Below are 27,187 nucleotides of genomic sequence, written 5' to 3' on the forward strand. Positions count from 1 at the left end.
ACCGGGGCGGGTAGGGGCTGGTTTAACCTAAACCCGACCCTGCCCCGCCCCGTTAAAACCCGCCCCGATGCGGGGGCGGGTAATTACCCGCCCCGAGTGGGTAGAGGCGGGGTGGGTACCCGCAGATTCGGGTAGTGTTGCCACCCCTACGGACATGCGTCCCTGCCAGCTACGCTTCAGCTGTGAGAAGGAGGCATCAAGGAAGGTGGGCCTGTCCTTGATGGGCCCACCTCTGACATGGTATATATGGGGAAGGTCCTGCCCTTCCCCCAAGGTACGTTACATGCCACATACCCTTTTTCGCCTGCACATATCACTGACTAGAGCGTCGGAGTGTCTTTGAAAGTGACACCCCCTTCCTCACGCGAAGTGCTCGGGACGTCGCCTACCCCAACTCGGTGACGTACGACCAGACGAGATCTCCCCCTTTTCAACCAGGATACCAACCCGAACGTCCGGTACCCGACCTACCGAACAGTAACCTTCACAAAAAAAAGACACATAGCCATTACCTTCTAGAGAGAACATTGGACGAGCCATCTATTTGGGTTCGTCATTGTACCAGACGCTATTAATGTAACTTCCATCCCATAGAAGCATCTTCTGGAAAGCTTTTTTTCCATTCTTCTTCTTCGAACTCGAAGCGCTGCAACTTGTATTACTTGTAGCAGAGTAAAATCTGAGCAGAGACATTTCTAGGGTTAGAGGGTTCTCTTTTGTCGCGGTTTGTATTTCAAGACCAAAGAAAAATAAAATGTTGTCAATTTCTAGGGTAGGATTCAAATTGTAGAAGAAAGGGATGCTAGAGTTTGAATTTCTATATTATCTGACTCTGAAACACTCACATGTCAACGTAACAATACATGTAGATAGGTTTGGAGGGATTTTGTTGCCACATAAATTCGAATACTAACGAAGCAAGTGTGTTACTAGTGTCAAGATACTTCTGTCACATGGAAGTCATTTTCTGTGGTTACAAGATAAATTTCTTTCTTCTATGAGTACAATTATCAACAACATCTTTTATGGGTACAAATGATAATTTATTCTTTTTTTGTTTTGTTTAAGGAAAAAAAGAATTGGGAGAGAGAAATTTATTTATTAATATTTAAAAAAAATTATACAATGATCCATTACAATAAATTAATTACAACTACTCCTATTATAGTTAAGTATTAATTTTAGTTAAATTTAAACAACTCAAGATACTTATATAATTAATAAATAGATTAAAATATCAACTAATCAAAAATTAACATCACATAAAATAACTTACATATTATTTTAAAAAATAAATAAATAAAATTTACCATCTTTAATTATATAATTTTTATGAATAAATTCTCTAACAACATTTGAAATTAGGTCGATGTGATGTTGGAAAATATTAGGAAAGTGGTGTGTTGAATTCATCAATTCAACATTGTCTAGTTTGGTTCGCTCGTTTTTTAATTTTTTTATGCTAAACAAGAAATAATTCAATTCCATGATCATCGGCTTCCATGAACCTTCTATTGAGCTATATACAATAGTCCAAGTTGCGGATTACTGCATAGAGAATTAGAGGAGAATTCAGTGTATTCTTCATTGTTTTTTATTATATCGATTTCTATGTCTGCTTCTTCCGAGTCCACAAGATGGATCTACGATGTATTCTTGAGCTTCAGGGGCAACGATGCTCGCAACCCATTCATCTTTCATCTCTACAACGCTCTCACCCAAGCCGCGATTCACGTCTTCAGGGACGACGAGGAGCTCCAGAGAGGAGACGAGATCTCCACCTCGCTGACTCGAGCCATCGAAGCTTCTAGAATCTCTCTTGTTGTCTTGTCACAAAACTTTGCGGCTTCCAAATGGTGCCTGCAAGAGTTGGAGAAAATAATGGAGTGCCATAGAACCATAGGCCAGAGGGCTATTCCGGTGTTCTATGATGTAGATCCAGCGGAGTTGCGCCATCAGAGAGGCACCATTGGAAGTGATTTGCAGTATCACATGGAAAGGTTCTCAGAGGAAAAAGTCAACGTCTGGAGGTCGGCGCTCCGGGACGTTGCTAACCTTTCAGGATTCGATTTGCAAAATTCCAGGTAAGGATCTTATATAAGGTGATTACTAGTTTACTACAATCTCTAAAATAGCCCGTATCTAACTTATTAAAAAAATTAAAAATTAAATATTAAATTAAAAAGTATAAAATTGGACACGGTATTTAGAGTAAAAAATATCTAAATATATAATAATATTTAAATGTGGTCAAATATGTTTGGCAAATAATTTTTTATTTTTATTTTTTATTAAGACATGATTGAATATAAAAAAACAGATTTATTACACATCCAAGCAATATTATCATTTAAATTTAACTAAGTAGACCTAACAACAACAAAAATTATTCTCATTAAAAAGAGTGTGATTATACGCGCACACACCATTTACGTTATCGTCGTCGTCTTCTTTTTTTTTTTTACGTTCCTCCTCCTCCTTCTCCTCCTCCTCCTCCTCCTACTTCTCCTCCTTCTTCTTCTCTTCATGCTCTTTCTCCTTCTCATTTTCCTTCTTCTCCTTTTTCTTTTTCTTCTTCTTCTTCGTATATTTTTTTCTCAACGTCATTCTTTTGTTGCTGCTGTTATTGCGGTTATTGTTGTTATTGCAGTAGAAAGTGAGGAGAAAGAATTTTAAATTGTGCAGGCGAGAACGAGTCCAAATATACCTTAATTCACTCAGCAATGAACCTAAATTATATAATAGACTGCGACAAAATTAACTCATAAATGAACCGAAATTATATAACAATTGTGACACAATTAACTTAGAAATGAATCGAAATTTACCATAATGATTACGACACATAAACTTAGTTGAAAAACAAGTGCACAAATAAGACTGAATCATGAACAAAAACACATCTAAAATCAATTTTGGATCAGAATATTTCTTCTCTTTTTTTTTTTTGATTTTATTCCTCTTAAGTGAGTAAAATAAGAAGAACTATAAGAAAATAAAAAAAAAGAAGGAAAAGATAAAGAAGAAAAAGATGAAAAATATGAAAAAGAAAAAGCAGCAGCAGAAGATGCGGATGAAGAAAAAAAGGAGTTTTGAATTGTGTAGGACAACTGTAACACCCTACTACACAGAGTTTTACGCTTAAGTCGTAGAATAGAGATAGTGTGGTGTTACGGACCTCTAAACAGTAAAATATATATACATAATAGTGGAAAAAGATAATATACTAGTAGACTTGAAAAACAGGTAAAACAAAATCGAAAAATAAAAAGCACAACGCTCAAGGAATAGGATTATTTGCGTGCTAAAAAACCTAATATGAAATGATAAAGATAAACAAGAGAGTAAAGGAAAGTCAAGGAAACAGCATAACTAGCTCTTGACTCAGCCTGCGAAGCTAAGGCTGGCCGGAGAATATATATACATACATATACAGATATCCCAAAATACTCAAGACTCAAAATAAGGTCCTAGCTCTCCCTTCCTCTATGAGGAACAAAATAAACAAGTTTCTTGGAGAGCAAGCTAAGTACATAGGTATATATATATATATATATATATATATATATATATATATATATATATATATATATATATATATATATACAATCATAAAGCCCAAAATTAACCAGGGACTACTCCGCTTCAAGATCCAGACGCCTAGCGAGGAGCCTCTCGACCTGCATCTGAAAACAACAACACAGTATGGGATGAAAACCGGAGGTTTTCAGCATGGTAAAAGTGTCACGCGTATAATAAATGAGGTCCTAGGAATGCCAGAGGCAATCCTAGAACTCCGTCATACAATTGTAAAACTTAATTGCTAAACAGAAGCCAGAAATATGGGTAGGTAATCTAAACCTGCCTAAACTCACTCAATTTTAAACCTAACGTAACACCAAACCATTTCACTCTTTCCTCCATCCCTCCGTCATCCATAATTCAGCAGAGACAAGCAACCAAAATAAGTTCACGCACAAGTAATAAGCAGATAGTGCAAATAGCAAGTATAACAGATAGCAGGAGGTATATATTCAATTAGGCAAACCCAGAAAATGCATAGCAATCAAAACAAACAAATGCACATGATGCATGCCTGTCCTATGGCTGATGAGGCTCATCTGTCAGTTATCCAGCCAACCCGACAAGTTCGAAAACCTTAGATTGTCTCTCGTCGTGCATCCCATGAGTCTATGCATAGATTTCACATTCAATCATCATTCAAATCACTCAATGGGGGCTATCCATACCCGGGAATTTATACGTATCCGGTCACCCTTACGACGTAGGGTCAACAGAGTATCGAGTTTCGACCTGGAACATGTGGTGGCAAGACATGATTCTTACCCAGGAAAACTCGTATCTCAGATATCACTATTCATAAGCCATTTCATTTTGATAATCAATATACAATCATTTATCAAGTCATGGCATTAAACTTCATTTAATATTCTCATCTCCTTCATATAACTCATCATTTTGCCTCTTACTTCACCCCCAAATTATCTTATTTTCCTAGCTTCAACTAGCTGCTAGACTTAGTACTATACCTTAAGTCTAAAAGGAAGAAAATAAAGGTTTAGAAGTGGAAATCTGATTTAAAATTTTCAAAGTCCAGTTTTGCAGCAAACAGGGGTCACGCGTGCGCATGAGTCACGCGTACACGTGACGTGCTATTCTCACCACGCGTGCGTGTGGCCCATGCGCACGCGTGACCCCTGTTTGCTGCAAAACTGGAAGAAAGTGGAAAAAAGAAGCGCGTGATCTAAATCACTTGGATGACCTTTGAAGGTTCCAGAAGGCTTAGAGAATGGGAGGTTTAATCTATGGCCTTCTTTAACTTTGATTAAGTCTTATAACCAGAAATTAAACTTGGCTACTGTTTGGTCTGCACAGTGGATTATGCAGGAGACAATTTTATTTTGTCTCATAAAAACCAGAAAAACAGAGCTAAAGCAAAGATGAAGAAGGTGACACAGCCATATATTCTGGTTTAGTTGCCTTGTACAATGCAACCTACATCCAGTCTCCACTACAATGTTGGTAGAATTTTCACTATCAATCAAAGTATTATATACACTAATTTCCTAGGACTCAACATAATCCTATCTGGACACACAAGTTTCAACATAAACTTGACTTGACTATGCAATTACCTAGACTCATCATACTAAGTGCTTACCCAACTTAGAAAGGGATACCTCTCAGGCATATGACATAAAAGTATAAAACAGAAAATACAACAAAAAAAAATCTGAAATCACTCTTAGCTTTTCTCTCAAGTATTTCTCTCAGCTTTTTTCACTCTATGGTTTTTTCTCAATGCCTCTGGCTCTTTCTTGCCTTTTACCTCTCAAAGAAAATTAAGAAAGATATACATTGAAACTGAAATACAAAACAATAAAATATGGAGATAACGATTCACAACCTTGACTCTATGTACTGAACTCAGCATCTGAACTCATAATCTTGTTCTTCATCTTGGCGGAGTTCACCCTTTAGTGTAGGTGCAATGCTTCCAAGACTTCAAACTCAGTAGTGAGGATTCATTCTCTCTCTCTCTCTCTCTCTCTCTCTCTCTCTCTCTCTCTCTCTCTCTCTCTCTCTCTCTCTCTCTCTCTCTCTCTCTCTCTCTCTCTCTCTCTCTCTCTCTCTCTCTCTCTCTCTCTAATGAGAATCATTTTTCCTTTTGTACCTTAGTCTTTTGTACCTTAGTCAGAGCCATGGTTAGGGTTCCTTTAAAGTCAACTTCTTGGACCTTGGGCTATCAGACATCATTCCTTCTTTTTCTTCAATCAACCCCAAAATTAGGAATTTCAAATATGGTTCTTATTTGACCGAAGAGTGCAGAACAGCAAAAATTTGTTTGTCCAGTGACAATTCCAAATCCAAACCCTTAAAATTGTGCTTTGACTCTAAGTAACAATTTGAGCCATTAATTAACAGCAAAGATAATCAACCACTATTTTCTTCATCTTTTTCAAAATGACATTGTAGAAAGTAGGAGAAGATGTAAAGAAATAAACTTGCATGCAAATGAAAATAATCTACCTTTTTTTATTTACTTTCTCTTTCTTTTTTCTCTGGTGTTAGCTCGAAGATGAAGCGCGCACTCTCTCTCTCTCTTGTGTTTACCCAAAGTGCATAGGTGAATCCTAGCTTAGGTTTGATTCACTAAAGCTTGGTTGGCATTGGGTTTGGTCTGTGAATCCTTTTTCCTTTCAACACACTTGAGTGCATTTAGCTTCATTTGTTTAGGCTGCATTCAAACTATTTTGGCCTGCATCACTAAATGAAACAATCAAACTCAATTGGGTATTTAACCCAATAAATCAATGTTTGTCATCATTAAATTAATTATATTCTTAACTCAACAAACTTGGATATTAAAATTGCTTGGATGTGAAGAATAATTTTACAAAGAGAAAGTCTAGGGAGCCAGCACTTTTATTTAAATTTAGCCAGTACTTAACCAGCAAAAAAAAAAGTAAGTAATCCCACACCATTAGATGTAATTCTACACTATTAAAAATACTAATAATGACAAATTGATGGCTACAAATCACAAAATCTGCTGGTCTCCTAACACTCCTCTTTATAAAAAAATATGTGTGTAAAAAAAATTTGCACATGAACACTACAACTAACAAAGTGTCTTACTTTTTAGATTTTAAATAATTCTTTAATTATATTCTTTATATTTAAAGGATTAAAATATATATGTTATATTTTAAAAATATAAATAAGATCATTTTTGAAGAGTCAAAATATATTTTTTTTCTTTCAAAAATTATTTTGTCAAAAATTATATCTTAGGATCAAAATAATAATCAAATAATAGTTTACTCTTAAAATAATAACAATTTTTTTATTTCATAGTATAACTCTTTTATTTTAAAGATCAAATCTTCAGTTTAAAGGATTTGAAATATAATTTAATAGAGTAGTCTCATTATATATCTATATGTTCTTGTATTATGTATTTTATGTCTTTGTTAAAATGTAAGGGTTGAAATTAGATATCTAATACATTTCTCAAAATTTATTATCAAATTACCATTATTTTCAAATTATTTATTCGTAGCAGTTTTTGTTGCAGTGGTGGTATTTTTTTGTTTCTTCATATGCCACGATTTTTGCTACACTGGCAATTTTATTTTTCTTCCTGTAGAGTGCATAAATAGTAGCAATATACATGGAAAAATAATGTTAAAACATCCATAAACTCTCTTGATAAATTTTAGTTGGCTTTTTAAGTTTCTTAAAAGCTTAAGGTGTTAGGTTGCATTTAGATTTTCTTTTCAAAAAAGAAACATAAAAAAAATAGAAAGCAGAAATAGAGGAACAAAAACGAATATATTTTATTCCCACTCTCTTAAAATTTAAAAGTATAAAAATTCAAAATTTTGTTTTCCTTAAAATTAAAAAAAAAACAAAAAATAATTATGTTTCTGTCCATATCAATACAACTAAACAAATTGGTAAGGATCAGGGACGGATCCAGGAATGTTATCATGGGGGGGCCAATAATATATATATAATATAAAAAAATATATGCAAATAAATTATAATGTAAGATGCATTACAAAAATATACTGATAGAGAACATATATTTAAAGTGCAAAAAAAGTGTACTTTTTACTAACGAAGTGGTACACGTCGATTCTTCATATCATAAAATTCATCGATAATAGAATCTGTGTCAAATCTTTCAGCAATCTTCTTCTCAATGTAAATCAAAAGACAATTAGCAAGCAATTCATCTTCCATTTTGTTTCTGAGTCTATTCTTCACAATATTCATAGCAGAGAAAGATCTCTCAGTTGTAGCAGTTGAAACAGGGAGAGTTAATACCAAGCGAATCAAACGATCAATCAAAGGGTATGTTAAAGACTTTCCTGTCTTCGTTAATCCTTGACATAACTCCGAAATTGTGCACAAGTTAGTTAATTCAACATGATTAGGAACATCAAGTTCATAATGTTGAGCTTGCATTCTAATGTGAAATTTCTCTTGGTCACTGAAGTCACCTGGATAAAACCGTTCTACTAATTCACATACTTTGTTGACACTGAAGAACTTATAATTATCTCTGGGATCTAAAGTTGAGCTTAAAGTAAGCAATTCCACCATATTATCATTGAATCTTCCATTAAGCTCTTGCAATTGTGTATCAATTACAGCCAGAAATAAATTAACACGGTAATGATGCTCTACTGAAATTTGATCAACAATTTTGCGAGTTCGGCCTCTTCTAGGAATATGCAATGCATTCATATCAGGAACTTCAACTTCATGTTTCTCACAAAATAATATTACTTCTTTTATGAAAGCCTCCCAACTTGATTCTCTCATTCTTTGGATTAAAGTCTTCGTAGTAGAAACCAGAGTTAAAGCATTCAATATGTCTTGATTTTTTCGTTGCAAAGCTTGACAAAGATCATGACTAACTTCCAAAATATTTCTCATCAAATGCAAAACAAAGACAAATTCAAAGGATGTGATAGCATCATAAGCAGCACTAGCATCACCACGAGTGGAGAAATTACCTTCTTCGGTGCTTTTTTCAAGAACTTCACAAGTAGCATCAAACATGCATAACAAGCTACGTACAGAATTCAAATGAGACCCCCATCTAGTATCTCCAGCTCTTTGCAAAGTACCAATTTGATTAAGTCCACTTCCTGTCACAATTTGATCATTGGCAATTAAGTTTGCAACATTATTTGCTTGAGCAACCCTTAACTGATCATGACGTTTAGGAGAAACAGTCACAACATTCACAATTAGTGTAAGTTTTGAAAAGAATTGATGAACATAACAAACTTCTTTGGCTGCAGAAACAAGTGCTAATTGTAATCGATGAGCAAGACAATGAATGTAATAAGCAAAAGGGCAATCTTTCAAAAATAGAGCTTGCAATCCATTCCATTCACCACGCATATTACTAGCTCCATCGTACCCTTGTCCCCTAATATTTTGGACATCAAGATTATGACGAGAAAGAACTGATGAAATTTCTGTTTTCAATGTCAAAGAACATGTATCAGAAACATGTATAAGATCAAAAAATCTTTCTTGAACACAACCGTGCTTGTCTACAAATCTCAAAACCACAGACATTTGTTCTCGCTTTGACTCATCTCTTGCTTCATCAATAATTATACAAAATTTAGAATCACCAATTTCTTCTCGAATTGTTGCACGCACTTTTCTAGCAAAGATATGCAATATATCTTTTTGAACACTGGGAGATATATATTGAGCATTTCCAGGAGCATTTTCAAGGACAACATTATGAACATTCTGATTACAGGAGGCTAAAAGCTTAATTAACTCAATAAAATTCCCCCTATTCAAAGATCCAGGACTTTCATCATCGCCTCTAAATGCACATGCTTGAAATGCAAGCCATCGAATAGCATTAATAGATGTCTTCAACCTTAAACGGTTATTTGCAATAGTTTCATCACTATGCCTATCAAGAACTTTGTCTATATGCTTAGATTGAGCCATTAAATCATCACAAGATTTCACACATAAATTATGGGGAGAATTAGGAATAGAACCCTCGTGACATACAAATGCACAATTTACCCCATTATTTACTTTCTTCCAGTTACTAAATCCTAACTCTGAAAATGCATTTTTTCCATCATTGCGAGCACCATAATGTTTACCAAACAAGTAGCAAGGCAAACAATAAGCAGCATCTTTTTCTGGTGAATATTCTAACCAACTTGGAAATTTCTTAAACCAAGAAGATTGAAAATATCGACGGTGATTGTTATTACCAGAAGCTGGATAGCTAATATTTGTTGGTTGGTATGGCCCAGCTATTATGTATGCTCTACGAATTTTATCACGTTCATTGACATTATACTGCCAAATTGGACGTCGCTTTCCTGGATCCCTTTCTAGTAAAGAGATATCAACATCTCTTTCTAATCTTGGTACTTTGGTTTCATGTTGATATGTATTTTGAGTAAGATTAGAGAGCTCACTTACTTGACCTTCTTGTGAAATAGGATTAGAGGGTTGACTTGTTTGAACTCCAACATTATCAATAACCTTTCTCTTAAAAATTGCATCAATTTTACTTTGCTTTTTCATCATAAAATGTTCTAATTTCTTTTTACCTGAAAAAAAAAACTCAAATAATTATATACTTACATGAATAAACAAAGTCTAAGTATATTTTATTAATTAAATATCAATAATAATAATTTTTCATTAAATCACTATCAATTTCATTAAAAAATAAAATAAAAAAATAAGAGAGAATAAATCTTAAAAATAAGTCAATAATTTGCCTATGTAATGTAAATACAAAAGAATAAAATTAAATTATTTCATAATAAAACAATGTACTTTATTAATTAATAATTTTATGTAATTATATAAAAGAATTGAAAAATAAAATAAATACCTTGAGTCCTTGACTTCACTAAAGACTGGCAATGGACAATGGCAGTGTCGCAGTGATATGACCTACTAAGAACTGAGGACGGCGCGTGTTACGGTGTTAGGAAATAAAAGGATTAGAAAAGAATAGAAAAAGTGAAGAAACAGAATTAGTTTTAGGGATTTTTTTAAATTTTAATGTTTTATTTATGTTAGGTTGGGCTTCTAACTAGTGACTACTATTTTTTTTTTTTAAAAGCTGGGGGGGCCCAGGCCTCTACTTGCCCCCCCATGTATCCGTCCCTGGTAAGGATTTATATGTAATTATTTTTATAAAAAAATAATTAAAAATTATTAAATAATAATTTAATCAAATTTTTTAAATTATTTAATAATTTTTAAATATCAATTTCACATAGAAGGTTGCACCGAACAAATCTCTTTATCTACTTTCTTTCTCAACGACATTATCCTTGTACATGAACAATTTTATACTTAGACAACTTTCTTTTGTTTCTCCTTTAGATCTTTCCCTCTCAGCGTGTTGTTTCTCTTACACACACCCTTCCAAGCATCGCATGCTCTCTTGTAAATTACTCGGATGGTTTAAAATCTCTATCAATTTACAAATGTTGTCCTCTCCCTGGGGTTGGATCATGGATCTATTCTTTTTTCTAGTAAAATTTTTCCTCTTCGTTCTATAAATGGACTAACGACTAAGTATATGTTATTTTATTTTTCAGAAGATAAGAGTATACATTTTATAAATAGATGGGAGAAAGTGTCTTTAGAGTTTAGATATCTCACGAGAAGGAGAGTATTATTTTCTCTGATATTAATATTGATAATAATAATAATCTAAAGAATGATTCTTTATCATAAAATCAATTATGCCTCTTTTATGTAATGGTTCATTTTGTTTTGTAGGAATCAAGCTGAGGATATCAATAGGATTGTAGAAAGTATCACTGCTTTGCTAGACAATACAATCTTGTTTGTTGCTCAACATCCTGTTGGAGTAGAGTCTCGTGTACAACATGTGATCAATCTGTTAAACTCCAACAGATCCGATAATGTTTTGATATTAGGAATATTGGGAATTGGGGGAATTGGAAAAACAACTATTGCCAAAGCCATTTACAATCAAGTTCATGGTTGTTTTGAGGGTTATTGCTTCCTTCCAAATATAAGAGAATTTTGGATGCAGAGTACTAGCCAAGTTCATTTGCAAGAACAGCTTCTTTCAAACATCTTCAAAGCTACAAAGATAAGGATACATAACATCGACTCTGGAAAAATTATATTACAACAAAGACTTTGTGGGAAAAAGTTGTTTCTTATCCTTGATGATGTTGATGAATTAGACCAACTAAATGCATTGTGTGGAAGTCGAGAATGGTTTGGTCCAGGTAGTAGAATAATCATCACAACAAGAAATGAACATCTTCTTAAAGTTCTTCAAGTTGATCACATTTCTAGGATGTCAATATTGGACCATGATGAATCTATTGAGCATTTTAGTTGGCATGCATTTAAGCAAAAATGTCCCAAGAGAGAATTTCTTGAACTTTCTAAGAAGGTAGTTGCCTATTGTGGGGGATTGCCACTAGCTCATGAGGTTATTGGGTCTTTGTTGTTTGATAGGATGGAAAAAGTGTGGGAAAGTGTATTGGAGAAACTCACAAGAATTCCTAACCATGAAGTGCAAAAGAAGCTAAGAATAAGTTTTGATAGTTTAGTTGATGATACAATCAAAGAAATTTTCCTTGACATAGCATTTTTCTTTATTGGGATGAGTCGAAATGATGTGATACACATTTTAGATGAATACAATGCTGAAATTGGAATAGACATCCTTATAGATCGAAGTCTTGTGACTGTTGACAACAATAACAAGCTTGGAATGCATGATTTGCTGCGAGATATGGGAAGAGAAATTGTTCGCGAGAAATATCCCAAAGAGCCAGAAAACCGTAGCAGGTTATGGTTACAAAAGGAAGTGATTGAAGTGCTACAAACACATATTGTAAGCTAAATAAACATAATGAACCAGTATATTATCTAAGCTACTTTTTAATTTTTTTTTATTTGTCCATTTTATTTTCACAGGGGACAAGAGCAACTGAGGGACTAGTCTTGAAGTTGACAAGAACCAATACAATTTGTTTGGAGGCTAAAGCATTTAAAGAGATGAAAAAACTCAGATTGCTTCAACTTGTTGGTGTACAACTTGGCAGAGATTTTGAATATATCTCAAGAGATTTGAGATGGCTTTATTGGCATGGATTTCCTTTGAAAAACATACCACCAAACTTTTCTCAGGAAAATGTAGTTTCCATTGAGTTAGAATCCAGTTGTCTCAAATTAGTGTGGAAGGAACCGCAGGTATAAATTCCTAGTTTTTGCATTATCTTTCAAAAAGGATTAGATTTCGCTGCCTACATTACACACTCTGGTGAGGCACTTTTCCAAATTCTGTGTGGGATACTTCTGCTTCCAACTGTCTTTCCAGAAAGGATTATCTCAATTTTTTTTCTCTTTTTTCTAGTTGTACTTGTTATGATTAAGCTATGCTCAAGATTTTCATAGCCTATCTTGATCATTTCTAATATAATTTATCACTTTTTTTTTTTCAGTTTCTGGAGAAGTTGAAAATTCTGAATCTCAGTCATTCCCAAAACCTGAGACAAACCCCAAACTTTTCATACTTGCCAAATCTTGAAAAGCTGCTACTCAAAGATTGTTCAAGGTTGTCTACAATTTCAGACACGATAGGACATCTGAAAAAGATTCTTGTAATAAATTTAGAAGACTGCATTAGCCTTGGCAACCTGCCAAGAAGCTTTTATAAGTTGAAATCTCTGACCACTCTCATCATTTCCGGATGCTCAATGATTGACAAATTGGAAGAGGACTTGGAACAAATGGAGTCATTAATAACTTTAATTGCAGATAAGACTGCAATAACACAAGTGCCATTTTCAATAGTAAGATCAAAAAGCATTGGATATGTTTCTCTGTGTGGTTATGAAGGATTCTCACGTGATGTGTTTCCCTCTCTCATTTGGTCATGGATGTCACCAACAAATAATCTTTCATCTCTAGTTTCTGCCCCAGAACTTGTTTCCTTCTTAGATTTACCAAAGCTTCAATATCTTCAAGTAGAGTGCAACTCAGATCTTCAATTAGCTGAAGGTGTAACAAAAATTTTGGAAATATTGTATGCCACATACTACAATGAATTAGAAGCAATTCCAACAACATCACAAGTCTTGAATATTGAAACTTCAACAATAATTGATTTTCGCAGTGAATTTCAAATTAATGGATTAGTGAAGTCTCTTTTAATTGAAGTGGGAGCGAAGAGCCAAGTCAGTGGTATTCTTAAGGAAAGAATCTTACAGGTAAATTTCTTATCTCTCGCTATAAAAATTATTCTTTATGAGTCTAAACATTCAATTACAATTACTTGGTAGGAACATCGATTATTACACTAAACTTTTAAAAAATTGAACTTTTTAATCTAACTTTTTATAGCTTCAATTTTAGTTTGTTGTATAAAGTATGATGTGGCAAATTACAATTAAATGTTGTATTATGTGGCAAATCTAAACATACATCGTTCTTCTTCTTCTTCTTTTTTTTTTTTTTTTGGTTATTTATTTCTCTCTTTGTTTCGTACTTGCTTTTAAACCTATTTTCTTTTAATTTCATTGTCCAGAAATTAAATACGAATGACCATGATCGTCAATCTGTGCTGCCCGGTGACAATTATCCTGATTGGTTGACCTTCAATAGCGAAGGTTCATCCATACACTTTAAAGTTCCTCACATTAACGGGCGTGACTTGAAGACAATGATGTTATGCGTTGTTTATTCTTCTTCCCAAGACACAATCTCATCAAAATGTCTTCAAAATGTGTTAATCATAAATTACACAAAGTATACCATTCAGGTCTATAAACGTGACACATTAGCCTCTCTTCAAAATGAGGACTGGCAATGCATAATTTCAACTTTGGAACCTGGAAACATTGTGGAGGTTCTTGTTCTTGTTTATGGCTTTGAATTTGTTGTGAAGAACACAACAATTTATCTCATATATAGTGAATCAACTAATGAGGAAATTGAGCATAGCAACAAAACAGGTAAGTATGTTGTTTGGCATACATGAACATGTTAGAGTCTATTTAGTTTGTATTTTTATTTTCATTTTTTACATCATTATTAGTGAAAATTTTTTACGATGAAACTATAATAAATCACTTTTAAATTTTATTATTAAAAATTTAAAATAAATATAAAAACAAACAAATATTATGCCTATTTTATAAGTATCAATGACTTGTTTAAACCTTAATGAACGATAATATGATAGCTACTAAAAAATGTTAATGCAATATTCATGGTGATCATATGGCAGGAGATAAGGATTCAACTTATGTGCCAGAAGTTAAGAATGTTGTTGCTTCGACTAGTGCTAAATCTGTAAGTTGTTATATCCTTATCATACTCATTATTTAAGTTGCTTAGCTTGTTTAGTTGTTTAAATCTAGTTTGTGTAGACTCTATTTATATGATGACAATTACAGATGTTAATTTTAGACTAATTTTACATTGAATTATTTTTGTATACATTTTTTTGTGTATATCTTTTTCTTTTATTATTATTCAAAATGATTGATAAGAATTGAGAGAAGATTAAAAATTTATCAGTTATACTATAAAAGAATAGCTTACAAAAAAGATAAAGAATAAAATTTGCTAAAATATTTTTTTCTCAATTAACATATGACATGTTATGTATATCTTGCCAAAGTGATATAAGCAGAAAATTATAGTTGTCTAGCTAATGGTTAACCAACAAAGAATATAAATTATCCATGAAATATCATTTTAATTATCAAAATTGATATTTTAAAAATTTTGAAGATCAAAATAGAAATGTTTAAGATTTTAGAAATAAAATCAACTCTTTAGTCTCAGTTTCCTCATTATGACTATTATTTTATTTTACAATTTTTGTTTGTGAGCTTAGAGATTGTGTGGAGCCTTGACTCTTGCTTCCTTTCTGATCTGGAAAAGTCGGCGATCTGGCAAACGAAGTTAATTCCAATTTAAGGTGCCAAGTCCCAACCTCAATTGAGGAGTTCTGTTGCATAGCTTTGGATTCGTTTCTTGTTCCTTATTGAACCGCGTTAACTGTATAAGTTAGTTAGTTAGTTAAGTGGTTGAAGGTAGTTAGTGATTAGCACTGCTTTACTGTCACGTGGGAAAAATTGTAAGTTGGTTAATTCTGTTACAGCTTGTATATATGGGTGAGCTCACTTCTTTCTTGTTCCGCAATCTTCTGATCTTTCTTCCTCACATCAACTTTTCCACAAACCGAAAAACAATCATGGTACTTTGTACTATTGCTTTCAGTGTGAGTTGATCAAAAGAGAATGTTTTATAGCCAAAGTCTTCAACGAAGGAAAACAACAACTTTTTCTAAAGGCTACATAACAGATCAAAATTTTGGTGTTTTAATAGCAAACTACCTTCCTCTTCAAATTCTTCATCGATACTTGTGGTCTACTACAAGATATCACATTTGAAAAATCAATGCCTTGGAGCTGAAACCGAAAGCCCCATGTGAGAAGAGGGAGTTAGAATCCACTATGAAACTTTGTGAGGTTGAAACTGTCAACATGAATAGGAAAGCTGCTTCTTGGGCGAAAGAAAGTGAAGAGGTTGAGAGCACTCCTATGCTTCAGAGTCTGCCTTCAGAAATACTGAATCATCAAAACAAAATTATGAGAGGAACAAAAAGTCAAAGCAATATCCTGTTTCTATGTTTTCATTTGGAGTTTTCTGCTATGGGTCTTAACTTTTACAAATCACTTAATTGATAAGTTTGTTCTGACCAAAGAAAAAAAAACGAAGATAATCAATGAAGTTTGTTCTGACCAAAGGAAAAACAAAAGAAGATAATCAATGAAGTTTGTTATGACTTTCTAGATCTCAATGTAGAAGACTAGAAGTATTGGTGTGTCTTACATTCTTCAAGAAAGACTGAGGCATGAAGTAATTTGTCGGTTTTGGATGTTCGAAAATACAAATTTTGAATGTCTGAATCAAATTGAGTAATGATTAGGAGTCTTATTTTTGTAGAAAGAATGAGAATTTAAATGAGAGGATGGGTGATTATGGGTCTGAGTGAGTGAATGATGTCAGGAATTTTTCTGTGTGAGTTGAAACATTGGTAAAAGTTTTGAGAGTTAAGAACAAGAGTGAATGAGTAAGGGTTGGAGGAGGCGCTGGTGGTTGCGTTGACCAAGAATTGAGTGGGTACAGGTTTCCTTTTTTAATTAAAGAAGAATGGATTAGTGCAAGTGAGTGTGTCTATAAAATTTGTCTTAACCCTTAAGCCATTTCTTAAATAACTGTTATATATGGCAGTTGTGCAAACTATGGCCAACACCAGTCTATAACTTTTTGATTAATATTAAGTGTTCTAATTATTACAAAATTGAAGAAAATTCTAATGTCTAGTGTTGCCATAAAGAGCTTGCTTCAAGACTGCTAGCTTCCTCTCATAACTCTGCTTTGACAACTCAGCCTTTCTGAATGCAGATTCTGATTCTTTGAGAGTGCTCACAACCTCTTCATTCTCTTTTATCAAAATTTCCAAATTCTTATTGATGTTTATAGATTCAAACTCACAACATTTCACATTGAATTGTAACCTATTCCTCTTCTCATGCAAGACTTTTAGTTTCACCTCCAATTCATTGATTTCTTTTGACATCTCATGGACCCTTTCTTTTCCTTTAGAAATTGAAGCAGAAAAGTGTCCCTGTTTGGCCTTAGCCGCTTTTAACTTCTCTTGAAGTCCATTCTTTGAGTCGATCAATCTTTGATGATTGTCTAACACTTCTTGAACAGGTGGAAAATCATTGAGAAAATCTTCATAGAAGTGACTAATCTCAGTAACCAAAGAGTGAAGATCTTTAGGAACTTGTGATGACTCTATTATTTGGCCTAATTGAGCCACATAGCCAAGAAGCTGATTCTTGATGTTAACATCTCCTACCAAGGCTTCTAGTTCATTATCCAAAAGAAGTTGCATTTTTTGGAAGATTGAAATTACAGAGAGACTTTGAAGTTCTAATGAACCAGGACTCGGGTACAGAAAGTAGCTCTCTGACAATGTTTTATCCAACTCTGCAATAAGCAAATCACTATCTTCATCAAGCTCATCTTCTTCTGAAACCATCATGGTTAATGTAAGCTCAGAAGATGTATTAGCATCAAGAGGGACCTGTACAAGAAAGTAATTAAATAGTTAGAAAAATGAACCAACAATTCGGGATTTAATTTTTAAATGTGTGTCAGTGTGTGTATGTATTAATGTTAAAAAATAGTTGTTTAAACCAAATCAATATTTAAATCATTCAAAATTTTCACATGGAATTAATACTAGTGTAAACCAAGCTGCCATTTTATATCCTTTCTTACCTGAACTAAGGGAATAAGTCCTGTCGACTTTGACTCGGATGTCTTGGTGGTTGAAATGTCTTCAACTTGCTGTCTTTTTACCACGGAAGCAACATAGAGATTATCACTTACATTTTTATCTCCAATGGCAGCAACATCATCATCATTATTATCATCAACATTTGAAGAACTTTCATTTATATCAGTTCCTACTACATAATTAGCACCAAAACCATTAGTAATTGGTGGCATGATATCAGTACCAGAAGTAGAAGCATTTCTATCCAGATTGGCTACCGTATCATCATCAACATTTGCAACAGTAACACCATCCTTATCTTCTGCCATAGCATCAACACCAGAAACAATTTCATTCATACCAGCTACTGCATCATGAACACCAAAAACAGTAACATCTTCATCATCATCTGCTGCAATGACATCAACACCCAAAGTGCCTTCATTTACAAAAGCTACAACGTCATCACCAGTAGAACAAACAGTATCATCCTCATCATCATTGAAGTGCTCCAAGTTTTCCTCAATTGGTGGTTCATCGTCATATATGAGATAAACTATGGTCTTCTTCACAATGAACCCAGATCCTAAAGCAACAACAATCCGCATGGTGTCACCAGGTTCTAGACTTGACATTAGGATTTCCCTGTCCTCATCTTTGAATGAAGCTAACTTATCTCCCTTAAATACATTGGACATGTCCCTTGAGAGATTTAGGATTTGCACATTTTCAAGAATCAGACCTGTTGTAGCGAATGTGGAAGAAGTAGAATAGTAAACAATGTGCAACATCATGGACTTCAAGTTGCGCCCATCCATATGAAGGACTTGAAAAGTCACAAAGGAACCTTCACCACTGAATGTTAACAAACCAGGATTATTGTTGTCATAAGGGAGCAGGTAATCTCCAAGCTCATTGTTCTGCGATTTTACATAACAAAGCATATATGCTTCACAAATCATTTATTTCATTAACAACATAAATGATATTTCACACAACTTTAGAAGTTATTTCCACTTCGGATCAAATTAAATAATTTTTGTATAAGATATGCTTTTATAATTTCTTTCCACGTAGAACTTTTTAACTCCGCCTATACTACACCTGTGGTACATAGCCGGTTTCAAGTTCGGATAAAGGAAGAGGGTTGTGTTAGGCCTTCGACAGCCTATATAAAAACTTAGTCGAATCTTCATGACATTGGAGCAAAGACGTTATTGCGCTAAAGCTAGGTCGTTGCCCAGAAGTAACGCGCTGTATGGCTCGTGTACAGTGTCAAATGAGCAAGAGCCACTGCATCGGTGCCTGGATGTAGTGTTAAATAAGCAAGGGTTCCCACGTTTTCGTGAATGGACGAGGGTCAATAAGTTAGTTCACAAAAAAAAAGGTAAGAATAGGTCAGAGCAACAAAATATTAAGATTTGGGACATGAAACATAGGCACTCTAATAGGAAAATTCATAGAGGTGGTGAATATCATGACAAGGAGGAAGATTAATATCACATGCCTACAAGAAACAAAATGGGTCGGTATGAAGGCTAGGAAGTTTGATACTTTCGGGTTCAAATTTTAGTATACAGGAAAGTGAAGAATCAGAATGGGGTAGGTATTATTGTAGATAAGCAGTGGAAAAATGACGTAATAAATGTCAAGAAGGTGGGATATCGGATCATCCCTATTAAACTTGTGGTGGAAGGAGGTACTTTTCATGTGATTAGCGCATATACACCGCAAGTGGGTTCGGACGAGCAATACAAGATAAGGTTTTAGGAGAATCTAAAGGGTTTGGTTCAAGACATACTTTTGGGATATAAGATTTTTTTAGGAGAAGATTTAAATGACCATGTTAGAAGAGAAGTGATTGGGTATGAGTATTCACGGAAGTCATAGTTTTGAGGTGGTCAATACCGAGAGTAAAACTATTTTAGACTTTTCTTCGATCTTTGACATTCTCATTGCAAATACATATTTTAAAAAGAGAGACGAACATATTATAACCTATAGGAGTGGTATGACAAGCTCTCAAATCGACTTCTTCTTGTTGAGGAGAGTCAACCAAAAATTTTGTATTAATTGTAAAATTATTTTAGAAGAGAGTTTAACAACATAATATAAGATGCTCTTCATGGATTTTTGCATTGAGTAAAAGTTGAGGAAAAAATATCACACAAAAGATGAGGAACAAAGAAGCTTTCGAAGACGGGTAGGAAAAGAGGCAAAGTGGGATGGGGATGAAGGCGCGGAGGAGATGTGGAGGGAGATGACAGACATTATTAGAAGAATAACAAAAGAAAAATTAAGACAAAAAAAGTGCGTCTGATTTTATATGTAACAAAAAAAGTGTCTTTAAAACTTAAAGGTAAATTCTATCACACTGCTATCAGACCAGCTATGCTTTATGGTACATAGCGTTAGGCGGCCAAAGGGAAGCACGAACATAAGTTAAGTAGGACAGAGATGAAGATGTCGAGATTGATGAGTGGTCATACGCGATTAGATAGAGTAAGGAACAAAGATATAAGAGAGAAAAAGTTGGAGTTGCACCTATTATGAAAAATATGGTAGAATCGCGTCTTAGATGATTTAGACATGTGAGAAGAAGACCGACAAATCATCCAGTCATGAGGGTAGATGAGATGAAAGATGGACAAGGAGTGAAAGGTAGAAGAAGACCTAGGAAGACCTAAGAAGACCATCCATAAGGTGGTCAAACGAAATTTACATGTAAACGGTCTCTCTGTAGACATGATACATGATAGAGCATAATGTCGTCGTTTGATCCATGTAGCCGACCCCACCTAATAGGACAAGGCTGTATTGTTGTTGTTGTTGTTTCAATAAAACTTTTTGTAGTTTGAAACAAATTCTTTTCCAAAAATGTTAAATCAAAGACAAATAGATGATAGAGTAGATATTATCTTTTAATTCATCTTTTAGCATATAGAACCAAATAAAAGAAATTATTTATAAAAGATAGGGACAAACCTGTAAAATAGTCTGTTGAAGTATCTCTGTGGTTGAGTTTTCCACCCCCATTTGAATCAAAAGGGAATTCAAAGAAAATTTTGGTTCAGAAATATCCATCCCCAATTCATTGCAATTTGCCACATTATCAGTATTCAAAGATACATCTCCTTTTATCTGAAGCCGTGGACGCCAATTTGCATAAGTGAAAACATTTGAACATTTTTGCATAACTGAAGACAACATATTATTTGGTGAAGTCCATAACCAAAACATAATTAAAGGAATCACATCACATGCCAATCCTTCATAGCCACACACAGAAACATGTCCAAGGTTTCTTAATCTTGCTAGCGCACTGGGCACTTGTGCTATGGCAGTGTTATCAGCTTTTAGCATTGCCAAAGATTCCATTTGTTCCACATCTTCTTCTAACTTATCAATCTTTAAACACCCAGAGAGGATGAGAGTTTCAAGAGATGTCAACTTGTATATGCTTCTTGGAAGTACACAAAGGTTTGTACAACCTTCTATATTGATATGAAGGATGTTTTTTAGAGTTCCAATGGTATAGGAAATCAAAGACAATTCTGTACAATCCTTGAGTACTAACTTCTCAAGATTAGGTAGGTATGAAAAATCTGGGGTTTTGATCAAGTCATGTGAATGACTAAGATTTAAAATCTTCAGCTGTTTCAACAACTACAAGAAAAGAAAATTTCAAGGCTTATGTTAGAATACAATACAAGCTTATGAATTATATGTACGCGTTAGGATTCTTACCCGGGACTCCTTCCACAGAACTTTGAGTTTGCTGTTTTCTAACTCAATGGAAATTATATTTGGTTGATAGCAGTCTATGGGAGTGTGTCTCAAAGGAAATCCATGCCAACTCATCCATCTAAGATATCTTGAAACATGTTTGAACTCTCCATTAGGTTGTACACCGGCGAGTTGAAGCAATTCAAGTTTAGTCATATTCTTAAATGCTTCTTTACTCAAACAAATGGAATTGGTCATTGGCAACTTCAAACTCAATCCCTTAGCCTTTAAATCTGTTCCCTAAATGAAATGAAAATGGAATATTACTTATTGGGAGCTGAAAATTAGCAAAAGCAGTATAACAATTAGATTTAATTTTTCAACAAATAATGCTTATTTCTTCCCCCATCAAGGGACTCTTAATGTTAGCTTTGACAGCACTTTTATTGAAACTAATTTGATCTAAAACGTAAATCATACCTCATGATTCTCTAATAGTTCAAGCACTTTCTCATCGTACCATAATCTACTTCGCTCTTCAAGTTCAGGTGATTGCTCACAAATTATTGCTCTTCCCATATCTCTTAACAAGTCATGCATTCCAAGCATATTATTGTTATCAACAGTTACAAGGTTTCGCTCTTTAAGGGCGCTGATTCCAATTTCTGCATGGAGTCCGCAACCATTTAATATCTTCACAACATCATTTCGATCCATCCCAATAAAAAAGCATGCAATGTCAAGGAATATTTCTTTTTCATAATTCTTACTTAAACCATCAAAACTTATTTGTAGTTTCTTCTGGACTTTATCATGGGGAATTAATTTCAGAGTATCCAATGCACTTTGCCATTCTTTTATTCCCATATTAAACAAATGGGACCCAAGAACTTCCAGAGCCAGTGGCAATCCATTAGAATATTCAACTACATCTGTAGATAGCTTGACAAACTTATCTTTTGGACATGCTTGTTTGAATACATGCCAGCTAAAAAGTTCAAGGGATTCAGCCCCATTCATCTCTTCTAGATTGAATGTGAGTTTACACACTCGAAGAAGATCATCATGTCTTGTTGTGATGATTACTACGCTCCCAGGACGACACCATTCACCACTACCACACAAAGCATTGAGTTGGTCCAAATCAGTCACATCGTCAAGCACAATGAGTACCCTTTTAGCACCAAGCCTTTCCTTTAATATTTGCTTCCCTGAATCAATGTTACTTATGTGTATCCTTGTTGCAATGAATATATCCTCAAGAAGTTGCTGTTGCAAGAGAACCTTTCCATTATCTTGCTGCCATGTTTCTCTAATGTTCAGGAGGAAGCTCCTGCCATCAAAATCGCGACGAATTTTGTTATAGATGGCTTTGGCAATAGTGGTTTTACCAACGCCCCCCATGCCTTTTATCCCAAGTATTAGAACATCTTTTATCTTTTGAATGTTTGATTCTTCAATCAACTTTTGCACACGAGGTTCTACTCCCACTGGATGCGCTGCAACGAACAACTCTGTCTTATCTAATAAACGAGTAACGTGTTCGACAATTCTTTTGATATCTTCACTTTCGTTCCTATAAAATATAGAGAGCAGAGATAAGCAGCAAAGTCAGTCATCACATTAGCACAAGATGAAATAATCAATTAGAAAACTCTAAACTATCTATCAAATAATATATAAGTGTGTATGAGACTTCTAAATACAAATACCTGGAGTTGATCACAGTCGTCCCTGAAAAGCTACTAACTTCACGAAGATCTGTTCTCCAACTTTGCACCTTATCTTCTTCCACTGATCTCCGACTTATAAGACTTTCAAAAGCTTTCCCAAACTCGCTCTCTTTCTTTTGATAACGTACGTCTGAGGGATCTACTTCATAGAATATGGGGTAAACCACTTGACCTTTTGTTCTATGGCATACCATGATATTCTCAAGCTCTTGCAGGCACCATTTTGAATCAGCATAGTGGGTTGAAAAAACAATGACAGAACATGCAGACAATCCAATTGCTTTTAACAATGCGATTGAAATCCGTTCTCCCCTTTGAAGTCCATCAACATCATCATCATCCTTGAAAGCAGTAATTCCAGCATTTTGGAGAGATGTATGGAGATGCGATGTAAACGTTGGACGAGTGTCCTTGCCTCGAAAGCTCACAAAAACATCGTACCTCCTTCGCTGCAAAATAATTATAATAAGAAAAAGTTGAAAATCATATCTTGGACTTGGATAATAAGAAAACATAGTAATGTATAGCAAGGAATGCTAGAGGGTCATTACATTCGTTAGCCCTTAATGTTTAAAAATATGGACTAAAGTATGCTGTTGAATGAATAGATTAAAGGAATTGGATTAATGATTAAAAGTGATGGCCAAAACCAATTAATTCTGATGACTGACTAGCATTTCTTATATATACCTGAGCATCAGTTTGTGATTGCTCTCGAACGATTTCTCTTCCAATGTCTCGCAGTAAAGGATGCATTCGAACTCTATCTTTCTCATCAAATGTTATAAGACTCCGCTCTTCAAGGAAACTAATTCCATGTTCGCTAATTCCAAAACCATAATTTAGTGTTTTCAGTACCTCCCCCCTTTCCATGCCAATACAAAAGCTAGCTATGTCAAGAAATGTTTCTTTCTCTCTGTCATCATTTAAGCCATCAAAGCTTATTTTCAAAACTTGGTGTACATCCGGATGGGGAAACCTTTTGAGTCCACCTAATACATTCTCCCACTCGTCTTTCATCTTTCCATACAATTGACAACCAATTGTTATAAGGGCCAATGGCAATCCCCCACAATATTTAACTACATCTTCTGCAAGTCTAGCAAACTCTGTTAAAGGAGTTGCTTCCCCAAATGCATTCCAACAAAAAAGTTCAAGAGATTCATTGTAATCCATTTCTTTCACTTGGTACACATAATCAACTCCAATCATACGAAGCAGACCTCTATCTCTTGTTGTGATGATTATTATACTCCCTGCACCAAACCATTCTGGACTTCCACACAAGGCATTCAACTGGTCTATATTATTTACATCATCAAGTACAAGAAATACCTTTTTCAGGCGAAGTTTTTCCCTTAATAAAGCTACTCCTGATGCGATGTTTTGTATGTTTATCTGTGCTTTGCAAATACCATTCAATAACTGTTCTTGCAGAAAAACCTGTTGGTTATTCTCCCACATCTCCCGAATGTTTGGGAGGAACATTGGCCTATCAAAACCGTGAGGAATTTGATTATAAACACTTTTCGCAATGGTTGTTTTACCCACTCCTCCCATCCCCCATATCCCCATTAACACGACGTCTTCTAGTTTATTAGAATGAAACTGTTGAATCAAATGTTCCGTGCGAGATTGTACTCCCACTGGATGGCTTGCGATGAACAAGTCTTCCGAAGCAAGTAGAGTAGTTATATGTTCAACAATCCCTCCGATAATGTTAACTTCATCACTGCAAAAATCAACCAACGATTTTACGCAATTAACGATTCTAACTTTTTCCAATGAATTCAACTAAACTAATGAAAGTAATGTATTTGTGGATAAATATATAAATTATGTATATTTTATATTTGAATATCTATTTTTATACTTGTAATTAATTTAGTAGCTTATTTTTTGTGATATAATTGTCTATTTTTGGAACATTTTGAAAATAAAAAATATAAAAAAAAAAGAAAAAATATATATTTCATTGTTTTTTTTCCATTTTGAAAAGAAAAGTGTTAGGAACAACAAATTTTGTAATTTGTAGTCATTAATTAGTTATTATTAATATTTTTAATGATGTGAGATTATATGAGATTTCTCACTAGCAAAAATGGAATTACCTGCCTCTATTGATTACAATTCCAGGAAGGTTAGCAGCATCAGTGAGCGCAGCCCTCCATGCGTGGACTATCTCATTCTCATATGAGTATGTTTGACTAAAAGCTGGACCTAACTGGCGGCGTACATATTCGGGATCAACATAGTAGAATAGCGGAATGACAGTTTGACCTCTAGTGCTTCTACACTCCATTATTTTCTTCAACTCGTCCAGACTCCATCTAGAACCAGCATAACTTTCTGAGAAAACAACAACCAAAAGTCTAGAAGCTTCGATTGCTTGAATCACTGTGTATGTCATCTGGTCTCGTCTCCCATACACCACCTCATCGTCAATGAAAGCATGAATCCCAGCTCTCCTCAAAGCGTCATAGAGATGTGAGGTGAATCCGTAGGGACTGTATGGGCCTCGGAAACTCAAATACACATCGTACTTCCATGATGGATCGGGGATTCTTTCTGCTGATTGGTAGTAAGACATGGGCGATGATGGATTAGAATGAAGAACAAAGGGATTCTTCGTTGGGTAACTGATGAAGAAACTTTATATGATTATAAAGTCAACGCACAAATCAGATCACAGCATTTGCATATGCAGCTCTATCTACGTATACTGCTTAACGTTTTGTTCATATGTTGGAGATTAGAGATTAGTACATGTACAGTAGTAATAAACAATAAAGATTAGATTATTTTTGCTCCACATATATTTGCTGGTAATTGTTGAGCATCATTTAGCTGTATAAACTAAAGGGTCTATTATACATACTCTATATCCTGATAAATTTATTTAAGGTAGTTATCACACATTTTCTCTTATATATATAAATAATAATTTTTTTTCGTTTTGAAGTATCAATAATTACACTCTACACATTTTCGTGGTGAATGTCATTGTTTATTGAGCTAAAAGATTCCAATTTGTTCGTTATTACTTAGAGATGCTCACACTCTTGTCTATGTTGTTAAGACAACTTTACTTGGGCCAACAACATATGAAAAAAAAATGTAAAAGGACATTTATGGTTGTTCGTTATTAGATCAGACATGCACCGTCATAAAATTAAAATTATAATTTTAAGTTATTTTGTTAAAATTAATTTGAATTATAATAATTTGAAACTAATAAAAAAGTAATAAGTTATGCATTGTTTATTTTTTTTAATTTAGTGTTAATTGTATTAACTCTAAAATAGTTATTAACCGATTTCAGTAATTTATTTTTTTCAATAAATTAGACATATATAGTTATATACTGAATCTAACCATAAATAATCTAGTAATCCCTAAATCCACCAACAAATTGTTATATGTGTAAGAACATATCAAAATCAACTAAAAATGAACAACAAATTATTAGAGAATTTTAATGCAGAAAGTTCTCCAATAAACAATAAATAATTTAAACCCACGAAATAATAACTCAACACTATCCTTTGATGCCTACAAAATATATACATGAAACAATACTATATCAATGTTAGTATATAAAATGATATGATTAACGTAATTATAAAATTGTTTATCAGGAGAATAAAATAATACGAATTTTTTATGATAATTCTAATATTCTCAAGTTATAAATGTACTGTAACACCCTACCATACAGAGTCTTATGCTTAAGTCATAATTCCGAGATGGCAAGGTATTACGACCTCTAGAATAAAAATTTAATACATATAGTAGTATGAATGATTGATTATAACTAGGAGCCTTG

The 27,187-nt window shown here is 34.0% G+C and overlaps 2 protein-coding genes across 5 annotated transcripts; one reads left to right on the plus strand and one right to left on the minus strand.

Annotated features, from left to right (window-relative positions):
* The first annotated feature begins 1,080 nt into the window (after window positions 1–1,080).
* On the plus strand, window positions 1,081–17,859 carry LOC112727940 (disease resistance protein RPV1). 3 transcript variants are annotated; one of them, XM_072209587.1, is made up of 8 exons: window positions 1,081–2,084; window positions 11,332–12,430; window positions 12,514–12,789; window positions 13,041–13,808; window positions 14,126–14,552; window positions 14,828–14,892; window positions 15,443–15,526; window positions 17,332–17,859. In XM_072209587.1, the coding sequence occupies exons 1-7, from the start codon at window positions 1,612–1,614 to the stop codon at window positions 15,512–15,514; spliced, it is 3,180 nt and encodes a 1,059-aa protein (XP_072065688.1). In that variant the 5' UTR covers window positions 1,081–1,611; the 3' UTR covers window positions 15,515–15,526; window positions 17,332–17,859. The 3 variants fall into 3 exon arrangements, with proteins under 3 accessions (XP_072065688.1, XP_072065689.1, XP_025633679.1); XM_072209588.1 differs by lacking the exon at window positions 15,443–15,526; XM_025777894.3 differs by lacking the exon at window positions 17,332–17,859 and having other exon boundaries at window positions 15,443–15,750.
* LOC112727941 (disease resistance protein RPP2A) lies at window positions 16,818–26,341 on the minus strand. 2 transcript variants are annotated; one of them, XM_025777895.3, is made up of 8 exons: window positions 25,473–26,341; window positions 24,052–25,093; window positions 23,341–23,810; window positions 22,109–23,204; window positions 21,650–21,928; window positions 20,888–21,568; window positions 17,905–18,822; window positions 16,818–17,707 (listed from the first exon to the last, which is right to left on the minus strand). In XM_025777895.3, exons 1-8 carry the CDS (start codon window positions 25,949–25,951, stop codon window positions 16,928–16,930), a joined length of 5,745 nt encoding a protein of 1,914 aa, XP_025633680.2. In that variant the 5' UTR covers window positions 25,952–26,341; the 3' UTR covers window positions 16,818–16,927. The 2 variants fall into 2 exon arrangements, with proteins under 2 accessions (XP_025633680.2, XP_072065686.1); XM_072209585.1 differs by having other exon boundaries at window positions 25,477–26,202.
* Between the last annotated feature and the right edge of the window lie 846 nt (window positions 26,342–27,187).

The sequence above is a fragment of the Arachis hypogaea genome, chromosome 12 (assembly GCF_003086295.3).
Source record: "Arachis hypogaea cultivar Tifrunner chromosome 12, arahy.Tifrunner.gnm2.J5K5, whole genome shotgun sequence".
Taxonomy (NCBI): domain Eukaryota; kingdom Viridiplantae; phylum Streptophyta; class Magnoliopsida; order Fabales; family Fabaceae; genus Arachis; species Arachis hypogaea.